This window comes from Rhinatrema bivittatum, chromosome 5 (assembly GCF_901001135.1).
Source record: "Rhinatrema bivittatum chromosome 5, aRhiBiv1.1, whole genome shotgun sequence".
NCBI classification, from domain to species: domain Eukaryota; kingdom Metazoa; phylum Chordata; class Amphibia; order Gymnophiona; family Rhinatrematidae; genus Rhinatrema; species Rhinatrema bivittatum.
The window spans coordinates 79,524,485-79,542,173 of NC_042619.1; the positions used below are offsets into that span (position 1 = coordinate 79,524,485).

At 45.0% G+C, this 17,689-nt stretch overlaps 1 protein-coding gene across 3 annotated transcripts in view; it reads right to left on the reverse strand.

The window, feature by feature from the left end:
- Nucleotides 1–1,276: 1,276 nt before the first annotated feature.
- Nucleotides 1,277–17,689, reverse strand: part of CENPJ (centromere protein J) — a 363,081-nt gene continuing 346,668 nt past the window's right edge. For all 3 annotated transcript variants that reach the window (XM_029602492.1, XM_029602491.1, XM_029602493.1), the window contains one exon: nt 1,277–1,725. In XM_029602492.1, the coding sequence (XP_029458352.1) occupies nt 1,533–1,725 (193 nt within the window). In that variant the 3' untranslated portion in view covers nt 1,277–1,532. The remainder of the gene's footprint in view (nt 1,726–17,689) is intronic.

Here is a 17,689-nt window from a genome sequence, read left to right on the forward strand (position 1 = left end):
AATAAACATGGGTGTAGCTTGCTTATTGCAGAAGTTACTACCCCTACTACCCCTAACTAATCAAGCTAGGTATTTCACTTGGATGCAGCTCCATCACTGCTCTCTACATTAATGGTGGGGGTGGAAGGGAAATAGAACCAAGAGTTAAGAGAAAATGATAAGTATGAGAGAAAAAAATGTGTGAAGCTTGCTGGGCAGATTGGATGGGCCGTTTGGTCTTCTTCTGCCGTCATTTCTATGTTTCTATGTTTCTATTAAGCCGGGAAGAATCAGAGCCGCATGAATGGCATTGCCCTGCCGCGAGCCATAAGGTAGAGATAAAATTAAAATCCTCTCTCTGAAAGTACTCACCACGACAGAAGAAAAGATCCCCCAAACAAACAGCCATAGTCCCACAAAAAGCTCCTACCTAAGGGGAGGAAGTCGCTTGCCTGTAGAGCAGTGCTCCAGTGCGGTTTTGTTTTTTTTTTAGTTAGCTTAAGTTAAAAATGAACAACCTGCCCTGAAAAATAGGAAAAAAATAGTCAAAACATTCTTATAAAAAAGTATTGTAAAGAGTTTGCAGCCGCCACAGCGGCCTTGTGAAGGGAGGGATCTGGACAACCAGATTTACACCTCACTGGCGCCTAGACTAAGCACACACAAGGGTACCAACCCCCGGCTCGGCTGCCTCAACCGGTCAGGGAAGAACTCTAAGGATTCTAAAAAAAATAAAAGAAACCTCGGGGAGGAAGGCTCAAAAGAAAAAAATTAGTTGACAAAACTGTGTCAACTGCAGGATTAACAGTCTCTGCCATCTGCAGGTGGCACAGTTCCTTAGATAAGGTGTCAGTGAGGTTTTTTTCTGTCTCCATCTGCTGATAGGGGGAGATGAACCCAGGTGTCTGGATTGATTCGGGTATGTATAGGGAAAATGATTTAGTATCATAGGACTGATGAAAAATTTTTGATTAGAAAATTTGATTACTCTATTCTTATTATGAAGGTCCTTGAGTTACTATGGTGATAGTTTAGGAATATCATGTTTGGTTTCTCAAGGTAGTTATTTACCTATAAAAGTAAGTAAGTAAGTTTGGATTGACCTTTTTGATATTATGTTAACTGTAAGTCATCCAATTTCCTGGAATCTTTTCTTGATAGTTGTAGATATGTTTAACATTATTAACTGCTTCCCCAGTCTCAACAGAAACTGCTACATGAGCTATACAATATACATAAAAATATAATACATATAACACACCAACCACATAATAGTTAATCAACCAAATCATCAATTTAAAAATATTTATTTTAGAAACTTGCCAGAATGTCACAAGATATTTATCTGTATTGCATATACATATATACAGTTATGTACATTAAGTAGACCCAAAATATACATTTTTTTTAAATCACAAATTTTTTCTACAATTTTATTAATCTATAAAAAAAACAAATTAAAAACTTCAGATAGTATGCAAATACATATAATTGAACACTGAAAAATAAATAAATTCATGATTCACACTTCAAACATTTATCGAAAATATCTGTTATAATTTGGTGTCCATCAGAACATTTCCATCCTTATCCTTGACTCTTACTCTCCCTGAGATATATTTAGTTTCTTGATTTCCATCATTGTATACAGTTTTGACAGTGCCATCTGGGTATTCTCGTCTCTTGAATTGTGAGGTATGGAGTTCCCTTTGTCCATTATCAAACTCTATGATTTTGCTTCCATCTCTGCAAGACAGCACCAAAGAATGTAAACGTTTCTACATTAGACAAAATATACATTATATATATAAAAATAAAATGTCAATAGCTCGACCACCCCCTCCCCTCCCCTCCCTCCCCTATTTATTTAGTTATTGATCTGTTACTATGTTCTAGGTTACACAATGTTCCTTGTAAAGGCTTTGCCTATATATATCCTTGTTTTAAGTTATCTGTAAACCGGCACGATGTGCAAACGGTTGCCGGTATATAAAATTTAATAAATAAATAAATAAATAATAAATAGATGTCAAATATTTAGATTATAGATAGTTTTGAACCCTCTTGCTTATGAAATATATATCAAAATAAAGATTAAATAACATGGAGGGGCAAGAACAATAAAACCTCTGTACAATGCATAATCATTTAAGAAAGATTTGCATATATGTGTGTCCTTCTCTGTCCCTGAAACTTTTGTGTTTAGTCATCTGTCCATACCACATTTTCAGTACATTTGAAAAGAGCTAAAAAGTTCCAGACTAGGATTTTTTTTTTATATAAACTTATAAATTGTGGAAAGTTGACCTTGTTAATTCTGCCTGAAAATTCTTGTTAAAATTTTAACAAATGCTCTGAAACTGGAATGCAGTGATACAGTCAGATAGATGCAAGAGTCAGCTCCTTTCACAGTGAGTGATGCCATCACAAACAACCTGACAGTGATACCAAATTAATCTACAATAGCTTCATTAGAAATTACTAACTTATCTAATAAAACACTAAACACCATTTATATACAGTAAAATTGCATAATGGTTATTCACTGGATGTAGGACTTATTAGATTTGCTGTCCACTTATTTAAAAAGTAGACTTTTTCCCCCTCTTATCTTCAAACATGCCTTTTTCAATATTGAAAAGTTCTTCCAGATACTACCCATTCTCTCCTGTTTATTTTATTTTTATATTCCACTTTTCGGCACTTCAAAGTGGATTACATTCAGGTACTAGAGGTATTTTCCCTATCCCCAGCGGGCTTACAATCTAACAGTTCATTTTTCAAAACGTGATGGGCCATTATCACATGCATTAGAGTCTTATCGTGTGCGATAATGCCCTAATGCTCGCAATAACAACTGCATCGAGATGATAAAATTTAAATGAAGGAAAAGGGAGGAATCTGGGTGGGATTAAAAAAAGTTTGGGCCCAGTTGCACTGTGGGCGATAATGTTTTACAAATTGTCGCCGGCAGTAGTGCCAGAAATAGGCAGGGGTGCTATGGGGGTGAGTGTGTGCACCTGGCCACATCGCAGTTGTGGCCGTGGCACACACACTATCTCCCCCCTGCCCCTTTTCTGGCTGTGGCTCTTCATTCTGCTATAATTTATAGAATATAGCTATATTTATAGAATATTTATACAATATAGCAGAATGAAAAATCTAGGCCCAAGTTTATACCTGAGGCAACAGAGGGTAAAGTGACTTGCCCAAGATCACAAGGAGCATCAATAGGATTTGAACCCTGGTTTCCCTGGTTTGTAGCCCACTACTCTAACTACTAGGTTACTCTTCCACTCCTCCACTGTTCAGCTCCAAAATTATTAAAATTTTTTCTTGTACATGGATTTTTCTTTCCTCTCAAGCTATTCTTTACTTCTTCCAATCTAACTTCTATATAGCACACTTCACTGAAACAGCCCTGAAAACCTTTGCCTAAAGTAAACTGCATTTTCCATAGATAGCAAGATGAATTAGCCATTACATGTGGGAGACATCATCCAGCAGCACTGAACAGACTTGACCTGCCAAGCTGTACACGTTTAGCTCCCCTGAGCATGTGAGGAAATTTCCACACGGGTACTGCCTTGTGAGCCTCCTCAGTCAGTTACAGAGCTAAGCTAGCAGTGTAGTCGACTCCTCAGGGAGTGGGTGGGTATTCCATGGTTAAATTCATCCTGCTATCTATAGAAAACAGTTTGCAGTAAGCAAACATGCTTTTTCTGTCGATAATCAGGCTGAATTAGCCATTACACTGGGGTATTCCAAGCTGAGGGTTGCAATGGAGCGATTACTTAGTAAGCAACCTGGACTCTACTGTGGACTACAGCAATATTAGTCATCCAAATGTACTGTCAGTCCTTGATACATTATCAAGACATTAATGGGATGTGAAAGTATTAACCAAAGCCCATGCCACCTCTTTGCAGATATCTTCAATAGGCACCTCTCAAGGTGGGCCATAGAGGAAACCAGGGATCGTACTTGATGAGCTGTGATCAAGTCTATAGTCCAGCCAGGGTATAACAGTTATGAATGCACTCTGCTATCCAGTTGGATAAAGCTTGCTTCGTAACTGCTATTCCAAAGCAATTAGGGTTATAGGAGACAAAAAGCTGGTTCAATTGACTATGAGACAAAGTATGTTGTTTGTAATATGCTAATGCCCATTTATAGTCTAGAGTATGAACCGCTTTCTCCCCGTCATGTGTTTTGGCCTTGGGAAGAAAGTAGGTAGTACAACAAATTGATTGATATGAAAATCTGAGACTAATTTTGACAGGAACTTGGGGTGGGTTCAGAGGACCACCCAGTTGTGATAGAATTGTAGTTATGGAAGGCAGTAGATGAGAGCTTGAACTTCACTAACTCGTCTCATCGAGGTGATTACATCAAGGAAAAGTACTTTCCTAGTGAATGGCTTCAAAGGAATTATTTCCAGTGGTTTTTAAAAGGTTTCATCAATTGAAAGCATTATATTCAGGTCCTACAGAACTGGGGGTTGCACATGCCAGAGACCTGTAATAAAGTGGGATTCGAGTGGGTGCATAAAGATAGGCTTGTTATCTACTAAGGAGTAGTATGCTGCGATTGCACTCAGATGCACTCTTATGGAGGTGGTGGCAAGTCTGGAAAGAGAGAAATGGAGTAAGTATTGCAATAGTTATGGAAGCTCATTGGAAAAGATTGGAAGCATGCTTCTGTCACCAGATGGGAAAACCTTTTCCATTTGAAGGTGTGTTTTTTCCTGGTTGAAGGTTTCCTTGAAGATGGCAGTTATGTCCTCGATCTCTGAGGACAACAAAGTTCACGATCACTATATGTTCAACATCCATGTTGTGAGGTTGAGAGCTGGGAGATTGGGATGGAAGACAGTTTTCATACCCTGAATTAGGAGAACCCTGAGTTAGGAGAACAGGATCTGACCCCAATGGTATGGTAGATCTGCAGGATAGTCTGATTAGATAGGGATACCAAACTTGCCCGGGTTAAGCCAGTGCTATGAGAAATAGGCTGGCACAATTTTGAAAAGTACGGGTGGAAAAGCATACATGAGACTTTGACCCCAATCAAGAAGGAAAGCATCCTTTGTGATCCTGCGGTTGCTTGGAAGAATGAAGCAAAATTGATTGAGCTTTGTGTTTTGCTGTGGTAGACCCCATAAGTCGAACATTTAGTTTGATACTGATTGCTGCAGAGACCACTTATGAGTCTGAAATTCTTTGCTGAGATGATCAGCTAGAAAGTTTGAAATGCCTGGCAGATAAGTCACTTGTAACCTTCATAATGGTGTTTGGGCCAGTTCCACATCTTTAAGGTTTCCACAATCCCATATGTCCCTGTTTTGTTTTACACAAAACATCATGACTTGAGTATCTGAGTAAGGATGCTGCTGTTTTGAAGGAGATGAGTGAACGCAACAAGCGCACACCATCACACTCACAACTGCAGTAGTTGAAATGAAAGAGGGATTCCTAAGGTGACCAAATTTTCTGGGTATGAGAGGGTCTACATCTGCTCCCAGCCTTTGGTGAGTACATTAATCATGAGGATGAACTGGTATGGAGGTAAGCAGAGGGGTACTTCATCCTGTAGAACATGAGGTTGTAACCACCAGTGCAATTCTTTTTTAATCAATAGTGTGATGCACACTGATGAAGAGAGTGGTTGAGTGAGCTGATCCCACTGGGACCACAGACCCCACTGTAGGTAGCACATGTGGAAGGGTGTCAATGGTACTAAATGGATAACAGCTACCATATGACCTAGTATGACCAGTAGGTTCCTGGCCATTGATTGCGGATTGCAAATAAGCACATAGTCAACATTCAGTTGCTGGGTAGAAAATCCCCCTGATATAAGGAATCTATAGTCACAGCTATAAACTATTGTTTCTGAGCGGGTGTCAGAGAGGATTTCTTGAAGTTGATGAGGAAGTCTAAGCTCTGCAAGAGGCTTTTGGCTGTGTTTAAAGAGTGGAGAACTGCTTATTGAGAATCAACCAGTCGTCTAGGTATGAGAACACTTGTATTCCCTGTCAATGAAGGTATCCTGCCACTACAGCAATGAATTTTGTGAAAAGCTTGCAGAGCAGAAGAGGCCAAAAGGAATGACTGTCTTGGTAGTGGGATGAATTCACTTGGAACGATAGGTAGCACCAATGGGCCGGGTGAATTGGAATATGAATATAGATGTTCTTGAGACCCAAGGCACACATCCATTCGCCTTTTTGAATGAATGGGAGGATCATGCTGAGGGAGTTCAGGATATGCTTGTTCAGAGGCCTCAAGTCCAGGATTGTTTGCATTCCCCCAATTTCTTGGGGATAAGGAAGAATTTGGAGTAGGAACTCTGCTGGTGTTGTGAAGCAGGGAGGAGCTCCATTGCCTGTTGGTTCAGAAGAGATTGTACTTCCTGAAGGATCTGTGGTAGCTGTGAGGGTTTAGATAGGGGGGAGGGGGGGATAATAGGAGAAATGAAACTAGTATCCATGTCACACAATGCTGAGAAACCAAGAGTCCTGGATGATGTGATGCCAGTTTTGATGAAATGCTGAATTTGTTCCGCTACCGGAAGAGCAGGGTGTGTATTAGTCGATGGGATTAAAAACTGGGTCCAGGATTAGGTTAGGCTTATAGAAACATAGAAGTGACGGCAGAAGACGACCAAATGGCCCATCCAGTCTGCCCAGCAAGCTTTCACACCTATTTGTTTTCATACTTATCTGTTACTCTGACCGCTGAGGTCAGGGCCCTTATTGGTAACTTTTTGGTTCCAATTCCCTTCCACCCACACCATCGATGCAGACAACAGTGCTAGAACTGCATCTAAGTGAAGTATCTAGCTAATTGGTTTGGAGTAGTAACCGCCGTAATAAGCAAGCTACTCCCGTTTATTTACCCTGCCTGTGCAATTCAGTCCTTGTTGGTTGTCTGAATATAAATCCTCTTTACTTCATTCCCCCCTGTTGAATCAGTGAGCTGCGCTGGATATGTATTCCAAGTGAAGTATCATGCTTAACTGATTCAGGGTAGTAACCGCCATAACAAGCAAGCTACACCCATGCTTATTTGTTTACCCAGACTATGTAATTCATTCCTTGCTGGTTGATGCTGAATATAAATCATCTTTTCTTCATTCTCTCTGCCGTTGAAGCAGAGAGCTATGCTGGATGAGCATTGAAAGTGAAGTATCAGGCTTATTTGGTTTGGGGTAGTAACCTCCGAACAAGCATTCCAAGTGACGTATCAGGCTTAATTGATTCGGGGTAGTAACCGCCGTAACGAGCAAGCTACACCCATGCTTATTTGTTTACCCAGACTATGTAATTCATTCCTTGTTGGTTGATGCTGAATATACATCATCTTTTCTTCATTCTCTCTGCCGTTGAAGCAGAGAGTTATGCTGGATGTGCATTGAAAGTGAAGTATCAGGCTTATTTGGTTTGGGGTAGAAACCGCCGTAACAAGCAAGCTACTCCCCTGCTTCTTTGTGGATGCAAATCCTTTTTTCCACAGTTCCTCTTGCCGTTGAAGCATAGAGCAATGTTGGAGTCACATTAACTGTGTGTATGTTTATTGAATAAGGATATTAATCTCCAGGTAGTTGCTGTCATTCCCGCAAGCAAGGCACCCCCTTGCCTCTTCTCTTCATTCACATCCTCTAGACTTTATGGATCTACAGTGTTTATCCCACGCCCCTTTGAAATCCTTCACAGTTTTGGTCTTCACCACTTCCTCCGGAAGGGCATTCCAGGCATCCACCACCCTTCTCCGTGAAGAAATACTTCCTGACATTGGTTCTGAGTCTTCCTCCCTGGAGTTTTAAATCGTGACCCCTGGTTCTGCTGATTTTTTTTGCAACGGAAAAGGTTTGTCATTGTCTTTGGATCATTAAAACCTTTCAAGTATCTGAAAGTTTGAATCATATCACCCCTGCTCCTCCTTTCCTCCAGGGTGTACATATTTAGAGATTCTTCAATCTCTCCTCATAAGTCAGTCGATGAAGAGCCTCTACCTTTTTGGTCACCCTTCTCTGGACCGCCTCCATCCTGTCTCTGTCCCTTCTGAGATACGGTCTCCAGAACTGAACACAGTACTCCAGGTGAGGCCTCACCAAGGACCTGTATAAGGGGATTATCACTTCCCTTTTCTTACTCGATATTCCTCTCTCTATGTAGCCCAGCATTCTTCTGGCTTTAGCTATCGCCTTGTCACATTGTTTCGCCGACTTCACATCATTAGAGACTATCACCCCAAGGTCTCTCTCCTGCTCTGTACATATCAGCCCTTCTCCCCCTATCGAATACAGTTCTTTCGGATTTCCACACCCCATGTGCATGATTGCTGCACTTCTTGGCATTGAATCTCAGCTGCCATATCTTCGACCATTCTTCCAGCTTTCTTAAATCCAGTCTCATTCTCTCCACTCCTTCCGGCATGTCCACTCTGTTGCAGATCTTAGTGTCATCTGCAAAAAGACAAACCTTACCTTCTATCCCATCCGCAATGTCGCTCACAAAGATATTGAACAGGACCGGTCCCAACACCAATCCTTGCGGCACTCCGCTTAACACTGCTCTCTCTTCAGAGTAAGTTCCATTTACCATCACACATTGTTTTCTGTCCGTCAACCAGTTTGTAATCCAGGTCACCACCTCGGCACTCACTCCTAAGCTTCTCATTTTATTCACCAGTCTCCTGTGCTGTTGGATAGCTTTTTGATGACAGTATTCACGCTGTCTGGGCCTGGATGGAAGCTGTTGCTGACACTGTTGTGGAAGAGTTGGGAGTCAGTACTGTTGAAAAGGGCAGAAAGGCCATCTGTGAAGTATTGCTTCTTATAGGGGTAGTAAGGACACTACAACTGAGCAGGCTGTTGCCCGCAATGCTGGCTGAGGCTAGCAACAGAGATTGATCTACTATATTTTGGTCCTTTATCTGCAAAATGGAGAAATTACTACTTACCTGATAATTTTCTTTTCTTTAGTGAAGACAGTTTAATCCACAGCAGTGGGTTGTCCACCTCTACCAGCAGATGGAGACAGAGCAAAGCTGATATCACAATATATATATATGCCTCTGCACCAGCATCAATCTGGATATTGTTTCTGACAAAGAGCCACACCTCCCCCTTTTCTATCCACTCTGTCCTTCCTTAACAAGTTATAGCCTGGTATTGCTGTATCCCAATCATGAGATTCTGTGAACCATGTCTCTGTGATAGCAACAATGTCCAAGTCCACCTCCACCATTAGGGCTTGCAGATCTGGGATTTTATTTCCCAAACTATGAGCATTTGTGGTCATAGCTTTCCAGGTTCTCTCATTAAGGTTATTGCTATTCCTGGACTCCTTATGAGACTTTAGTTGAGATTTGTTATTCACTTCACTCTTTCATTTTGCAGTTGTGCCACTGATGACAGAGTCTTCCATCTCAATGAGCTTTTTCTTTTGGTTATGGATCTTGAATTTCTGCATGCATTGGTTTCTTTTTCTCTTTTCTGGTAACACTTCAATGTTTTTCTCAAGAACTTCAGTGTTTAATATAGAGAATGCTTTTTGTTCTTCTTGCACTTGATACAGTGTGTGTCTCCTCATCACAGGTCTAATTCTACCAGAGCCCACTGTAAACCTGGTTTTTAATGAATTCCTTAATGTCCTGTTTGAGTGTGTGTGTGGGGGGGGGGGGGGGGGTATTCTTGTTGGCTACCCATCTGTCAAGAATGAGTGACTGTGGGTCACATGTGTTATCCTACCTGAGCCTACTGTATCTCTCTTTCTTGACTCCTGGTTTTTCTGTGGTATTGGGGAATTATTTTCTGAGTAATGTAATGTGGGTGTAATTCTCTTAATTGAAGCTAATTGAGCTTTAACCTCAGTCAGCTCCTTTTTCAAGGAAGAGAGTTGTTCACAAATGGGGCAAGCTCCAAGTTTCCAGATGCTTTCCCTCAGAAGAAAGGCTCCGCAACAGTTACATTGGATAGTCCTCATTTTGGTAAATTATTTGATTGGTATTTCCTTTTCTGTTAACAACTTACTAATTTATCTTGTTGCTAATGTTAAGTTAGGCAGTCTATATTAGAAAACAAACCCAGGGGTGGGTGGGTAGAGGCGTAGGGTGGGAGGGAGTCAAACAGTTTAACCTAGGACAAGCTGGGTAGAGCAGGACACTTCCTGGAACTTTATTAGTCCTTTAACTATTAAATGATCCCACAGCATTTATGTGCCAATATTAAACAGATTATTAAAGACAGCTATACAATAAGAGAAATGCAGGTATACTGAATCTTAAAGCAAACAATTAGCAAGGATCCAAACAAATAATATCCAATAACCAGACCTATAGAAATGTTGAGATTACTTACCTGGTAATCTCCTTTTCCTTAGTGTATGCAGATGGACTCAAAACAAATGGGTATAGTGTGCTCGTGCTAGCAGTTGGAGACGGATATGACGTCAGCACGGGTACATATACCCCCACAGGAAGTGAAGCAATTCAGTAATCTTCCTTGCAAAAGCTGTTATAGCTATATGTGTACTGACCGATCGATTAATCAACAGGATTACCCTGACCAATTGATGGTAGCTGGAGACCGCCAGTGTTCTCAACCGGAAGGCGTCGACACCCGGCAGGGTGGAAGCCCTATTATAAGCAAAATATGGCTTACCGTGAGTCAGCGAATCCCCATGTATACCGGCAGCCGGGCGGGATGCTGAGTCCATCTGCATACACTAAGGAAAAGGAGATTACCAGGTAAGTAATCTCAACATTTCCTAGCGTGTACACAGCCAGCAAGAACTCCATCTTCAAGGTCAATAAACGGAGAGACAGGCCTCGAAGGGGCCTGAAGGCTGATCCCGCTAGAAATTCCAATACTAAGTTAAGGTTCCACAAGGGCACTGGCCACTTCAGTGGCGGGCGAATGTGTTTAACTCCTTTCAGGAAGCGTGAAACGTCTGGGTGCTGGGCAATGGATTTGCCTTCACGTCTGGGACCGTAGCAAGACAGCGCTGCTACCTGTACCTTGATGGAGCTGAGGGACAGACCCTTCTGAAGTCCATCTTGTAGAAAGTCCAAGATGAGTGGAATCTTAGCAGCATGTGAATTGGTGCCGTGAGAGTCGCACCAGGCTTCAAAAACTCTCCAGATCCTGATATATGTTAGTGATGTGGAGAACTTGCGTGCTCGGAGGAGCGTATCTATCACCGGCTCCGAGTATCCTCTTTTCTTCAGTCTAGCCCTCTCAATGGCCAGACCATAAGAGACAATTGAGCTGGATCCTCGTGGAGAATGGGGCCTTGCCGTAGCAGGTCCCGGTATGGAGGCAGAGGAAGAGGATTCCCTGCCAGTAGTCTTCTCATGTCTGCGTACCAGGGTCTTCTTGCCCAGTCCGGGGCCACTAGAAGAACTAGGCCTCTGTGTCTCTGAATCCTGTGAACGATGGCACCCAGAAGGGCCATGGAGGAAAGGCATATAGCAGGATCCCCTGAGGCCACGGCTATACCAGGGCATCGATCCCCTGAGCCAGAGGATCTCGCCTGCGGCTGAAATATCTGGGAACTTGAGCGTTGGACCTGTCCGCTAGTAGGTCCATGGCTGGCGTCCCCCATCGATCCACAATTATCTGAAAAACTGTGGGTGACAGCTGCCACTCCCCCGGTTTAGGCTTTCTCTGCTGAGGAACTCTGCCGTCGTGTTGTCCTTCCTGGCAATGTGGACGGTGGAGATGTCCTGGAGATTTGCTTCTGCCCAAATCATCAGGGGAGTTATTTCCAGGGACACTTGTTGGCTTCTGGTTCCGCCCTGTCAGTTGATGTATGCCACCGTGGTGGCGTTGTCTGACATCACTCTGACCGCTCTGTTGCGAAGTCTGTGGGCAAATCGCAGGCACGCTAGCCTGACTGCCCGTGCCTCTAGTCGGTTGATATTCCACCTTGATTCTTCTCTGGTCCACCGCCCGAGTTTTGACTGTCTCTTGGAGGTCAGACTGACCTTGTCATTTTGGGTGTCGAATTGGACCCCTAGGTATTCCAGCAACTGGGATGGCTGTAGGGAACTCTTCCTTATGTTGACTACCCATCCTAGACTTTCCAGAAGAGCTATAACTCTGTTGGTTGCCCTGTGACTCTCCTCCGGTGACTTTGCCCTGATCAGCCAATCGTCCAGGTAGGGATGGATGAGGATTCCTTCCTTCCTGAGTGCCGCTGCCACTACTACTATTACCTTGGTAAAGATCCGCGGCGGCTAACCCGAAGGGTAAGGCCCGGAACTGGAAGTGCTGATTCAGGACTTTGAAGCGTAAATAGCGCTGGTCATCCCGATGGATTGGGATATGCAGGTAGGCTTCTGACAGATCTAGGGAGGTGAGAAACTCCCCTGGCTGTACTGAACTCTTGACAGACCGTAGAGTTTCCATGCGAAAGCTGGGGACCCGTAGGTGTCGATTGACTGACTTGAGGTCCAGGACGGGCCTGAAGGTGCCCTCCTTCTTGGGTACTATGAAATAAATGGAATAATGCCCAGAAGTTACCTCTTCCGCAGGTACTGGGATTATGGCTTTTAGGGCCAGGAGCCTCTGTATGGTCACTTCTAGTGCCACTGTCTTGAGTGGTGAACAAGGAGATTCCACAAACTTGTTTGGCGGAAGCCGAAAGAAATCCAGGTAATATCCTTCCCGGATGATGGTGAGGACCCACTGGTCCGAAGTGATCTCGACCCACCTGTGGTAGAAGAGGGTTAGCCTGCCCCCTATGGCTGCTACCCTCGGATGGGTCGGCTGATTGTCATTGTGGGTTACGGCCGGGGCCAGAACCCGGGCCAGTTCTCTTCTTGGTGTGCTTAGCCCGAAAGGGCTGATTCCTGGCCTGAGAACGAGGTGCTTGATAGCGAGACCTGTAAGGGTTGAAGCGCTGCGAGTTTCTACCTCTGGATGGTCTAGAAACAGAATGCTGGCTCCTCCTTGACTTATCTTCTGGTAGACGGGGCAATGGAGAGGCACCCCATTTAGTAGCCCAATTCTCAAGGTCGCTGCCGAACAGTAGGGAACCCTTAAAGGGCATTCTTGTGAGTCGAGTCTTGGAGGACGAGTCGGCCGCCCAATTGCGTAGCCAAAGCTGTCTTCTGGCTGCCACTGAGGAGTTCACTCCCTTGGCTGCGGGACGGACGAAGTCGGAGGCTGCGTCTGTGAGAAATGCGAGAGCTGATTCCATGTCTTCTCCCGGGGTGTTATTTCTTGCCTGTGATAAACAGGAGCGCGTCACCACGGTGCAGCAAGTTGCGATTCGAAGGGACATGGCTGCTACCTCAAAAGCTTGTTTCAGAATGGTGTCCATGCGTCGGTCATGCGCATCCTTGAGAGCCGCTCCCCCCTCCACCGGAATGGTGGTGCGTTTCACAATTGCGTTAATTATGGCATCTACCCTGGGGCACGCCAGCAGTTCCTTGGCTGTCAGATCTAGAGGGTACATGCCAGACAAGGCCAGACCCCCTTTGAATGAGGCCTCCGGTGCCTTCCATTCCAGCTCGATTAGCTGCTGTGCTGCTTGTAGGAGGGGAAAGTGGTGAGCCGTTTGGCGCAGGCCCTCTAGCAGAGGGTTCTGTACAGGGACCCCTGGGGGGTCCTGGCCTGGAATGGCCAGCTCCGATAAGCATTGTGAGACCAGGCCCGGCAGATCTTCTCTCCGAAAGAAGCATCTCATGGTCCGATATGGTTCTATCTCCGAGGGAAGATCATTCTACTCGGGGGGCTCTTCACTTACCTGTGAATAATCCGAATCCCCATGATTGGGGCTGTCGGGTGGCGAGTGGCTGCGCCTAGGTCTCGAGGGTCCAGGGGCCGGATCAACCGGAACGGAAAGACCCATCCGAGGAGCAGACTGCATCTGGACAAAGGCGTGAATCCCCTTAAATAATTCCACCCAGGAAAGCGAAGCCAGATCTGGCCGCAGGGGTACCAGGTCTCTCGGATTCCCTGGCTGCTCGCCGCGGTCTGCTAAGTCCGGAGTGTTCTCTAAGGAACCGCTGGGCTGGGACCGGTCTTGTCCTGGAACTGCCATGGCTTCCTCACATTGGGCACATAGGGAGTCTGCTTCCTCGCTCTGTGTGGCTCTAAGATTGCATGCTGAGCAGAGGCTTAGAGCGTTCATGCCTGATTCTGGGGGTGCCAGCTCTGCGGACGCAGAGGCCTTCTTATGCTCCATTTGCCTCAAATGCGATGTCGTCCTACGATGTGCGCCTAACATGGGCGCGTAACAGCATGCGCCTAGAACGGGCGTCTTATCAACGTGCACCTATAAACGGGCGATTTATCAACGTGCGCCTATAGCAGGCGTCTTATAAACAGTGCGCCTATGAACGGGGCGTCTTATAAATGTGCGCCTATAAACGGGGCGTCTCAATATGTGCGCCTATAGCGGGTGTATTAGCATATGTGCGCGTATCCTAGTAGCGTGCGCTAACAACAAACATGCGCCTATCGCGTGCTCAAACAACGTGCGCCTATCGCGTGTGCTAACAGCGTGCGCCTATCGTGTGCGCTAACAACGTGCGCCTATCGTGTGCGCTAACAACGTGCGCCTATCGCGAACAACGTGCGTTTAGCAAGCAAAGCGCTTAATTAGAAAAGAGAAGTATGCAGGCAAAAAATGGCGACCTCGTAGGCAGGCCCAGTTAGTCCACACTTCCTCGGAGACCAAGTAAAGATGTACACCTTACCTTGTCTTCGGCGCTTCCCGGCTGCGACCCTGGCGATCTCCGGCTGCGGGGGGAAAGGGGAATACCTTCACCGCCGCGCTTAAGGAAGTGCACCCGCTGCCTCTAGGCCGCGCCCGAACCGCTCGGGGGCCAAGCCGCGCCCGAGCCCTTCACACTCGGGGGCTGGGTCCCTGCCGCGAACTGGCCACCGGACCGAGGCTCCTACCTCCGAGGGACCACGGAAGTCAGCTCGGGAAACTCAACTGGGTGAGTGACCGCCTGGTATCACCACAGGAGTGCGGGGCTCGTCTTCAGTAGATGTCTTCTATGAATTTAGTCGATAGAATTTGGAAACACGCTCAGCGAGCGTGGGGTAGCTCCAAACTGCTTTGGAGACGGAAATTACTGAATTGCTTCACTTCCTGTGGGGGTATATGTACCCGTGCTGACGTCAGATCCGTCTCCAACTGCTAGCACGAGCACACTGTACCCATTTGTTTTGAGTCCATCTGCTACACGCTAGGAAAGGTATAATTTAAATACAGAGCAAAACAGCAGTTTTTTTTCCCCCACAGAGAGAGCACAGAAATTATGAAACAAGCTCTAGAAGAGAAACTATGAAACAGAGCAGAGCACTAGTAGAAGAGATAAGGAAAAGCACAGAGTACTTTTTATGCACAGAATCTTCTACTATATAATAATTTCAAATTTAACACTCTGGCTTATCTTATCTTATCATGAGACCCTTGTCCTGACGTAGCTTCACGAGAGTCTTGCTTATGAGTGGAAGCGGGGATAGGCATACAGGAGACCTGTTGCCCAAGACAGGGCGAAAGCATCCCTCTCTGTGGAGTCCTGGGATTGCGATGTAGGGAGCAGAAGTTGTCCACCTTGTGATTGTGGATCAACGCAAAGAGATCTATCGTTGGATATCCCCACTTCCAGGATATGTGTTCCGCCACCGCTCGTGGCGGTTGAAATTCGCGACTGAGTTTGTCTGCTAGTACATTGTCCACACCCGCCAGATAAGTTACTCTCAGTAGCATGGAATGATATAGAGCTAGAGCCCAGATTTGTGCTACCTCCTGACACAGTAGGTAGGAGCCGGTTCCACCCTACTTGTTGATGTACCACATTGCTACCTGATCTGTCTGGATTAGGATTGCTTTGTTGGTTAAGCAATCTTTGAAGGCTAGAAGGGCATATCTGATCACCCTGAGCTCCAGAAAATTTATCTGATGTTCTGCTTCTGCCGCAGACCTGGTTCCTTGAGTCTGCAGGTTGTTGACATGTGCTCCCCAACCTAGAATGGAAGCAACTGTAGTCAGAATTATTTGAGGTTCTAGAGCTTGGAAAGGTAGTCCTATAAGCAGGCTGGACTCTTGGATCCACCAAGCCAGGGAGAGACGAAGCTGCCTGGTGACATGGACATGCCCTCCTTCTTTAGATACACCTCTCTGTTTATTTTTCTCTCACATATTTGGTTTGATTTGTCTTTAGTCTTTCACTGTTATTCAGGCTCCCCTAAAGAGTCCCTCAGTCACTTTCGCCTCATTTATTTATTTATTTTCACCTATCTTGCTTCCTTATATCTAACTAAGATCAACATAAGGACTTCAAAAGTTCACTGTGACTACCATTTAATTCAATTTGTATAATTGGTTTATTCTCCTGACAATGTTATTTAATGTTGTTTAAATGTTAATTGTTTCATGTAATGCCGTTTGGTAAGTTATTGTTCTATGTAAACCAGTTTGATTTACATCTAATGTAGGAAGATCGGTATATAAAAACAAAAAATAAATAAATAAATAAATGTTGGACATTGGATGGTGGGCCTGAGACCACTGGAATTTTAATGTCCACTGTGTTACTCGCATGGCAAGTCAAGTCATCGGTGTATCATGGACTGAGGACGCCATGTGGCCTAACAAGACGAGACCATGACGAGCAGTCGTGGTTCGGTGAGACTGTATAGTGCATGCAAGAAGTGCAAGCATATGATCTCGGTCCCTGGGAAGAAAAGCCTTTGCTTGAATAGTGTCGAGATCTGCTCCAATGAAGGAGAGGGATTGAGACGGAGTCAGATTAGATTTTTGATAATTTACCAGAAATCCCAAGGACAATAGTAACCAGTTATCTAGATAAGGATAGATGTGAGTGCCCAGTCGCCTTAAGTATGCGGCTACTACTGCCAGGCATTTTGTAAATACACGAGGGGCCGATGCTAGGCCGAACAGAAGCACTCGGTACTGGAAGTGCTTGTTTCCAACGAGGAATCTGAGATATTTCCTGTGAGACGGGGTAATTGCTATGTGCATGTACACGTCTTTTAGATCTAGAGAGAAAAGCCAATCTCCCTGTTGGATCAGAGGAAGTAGAGAGCCCAAGGTTACCATTCTGAACTTTTCCTTTAGAGCACGAAGATCTAATATCTGCCGAATACCTCCCGACTTTTTTGGTATTAAGAAGTATCGGGAGTAGAAACCCTTTCCTCTTTGCAGAAGGGGAACCTATTCTATGGCATTGGCTTGTAGAAGGGAAGTTACTTCTTCTTCGAGAAGGGGAGAGTGATCGGTGGAACTCCATGGCCGATGAGGTGGAGAGTCTAACGGGATTGAAAGAAAGTTGAGAAAGTTGAGATGGTAACTTTCACCACCCACTGGTCGGTGGTGAGAGTGTGCCACATGCTGATGAAGTGGCCAAGATGGCCACCCACTGGTAGATGTGGTAGTGGCGGAGGCGGACATTTGCTCTTTAGTGGACAGTCAAAAACCGGAAAGAAGGCCCAGTCTGTGGAGGGAGCTGTGCCTTCTGAGGCCTAGGCTGTCGAGGTTGAGACTTCCGGTACAGTCTAGACGGGCGAGACAGAGTCTGAGGTGGGTAGTACCTGCATGCCTTAAAGGTGGCTCGCTTAGCCTCCCTCCTGAATGGGCGTTTAGAAGAGGTGGAGAACTGCATATGCCCAGCCGAGATTGTTGCAACATCTCTTGTTATTGTCTTTAAGCTGAGCTACA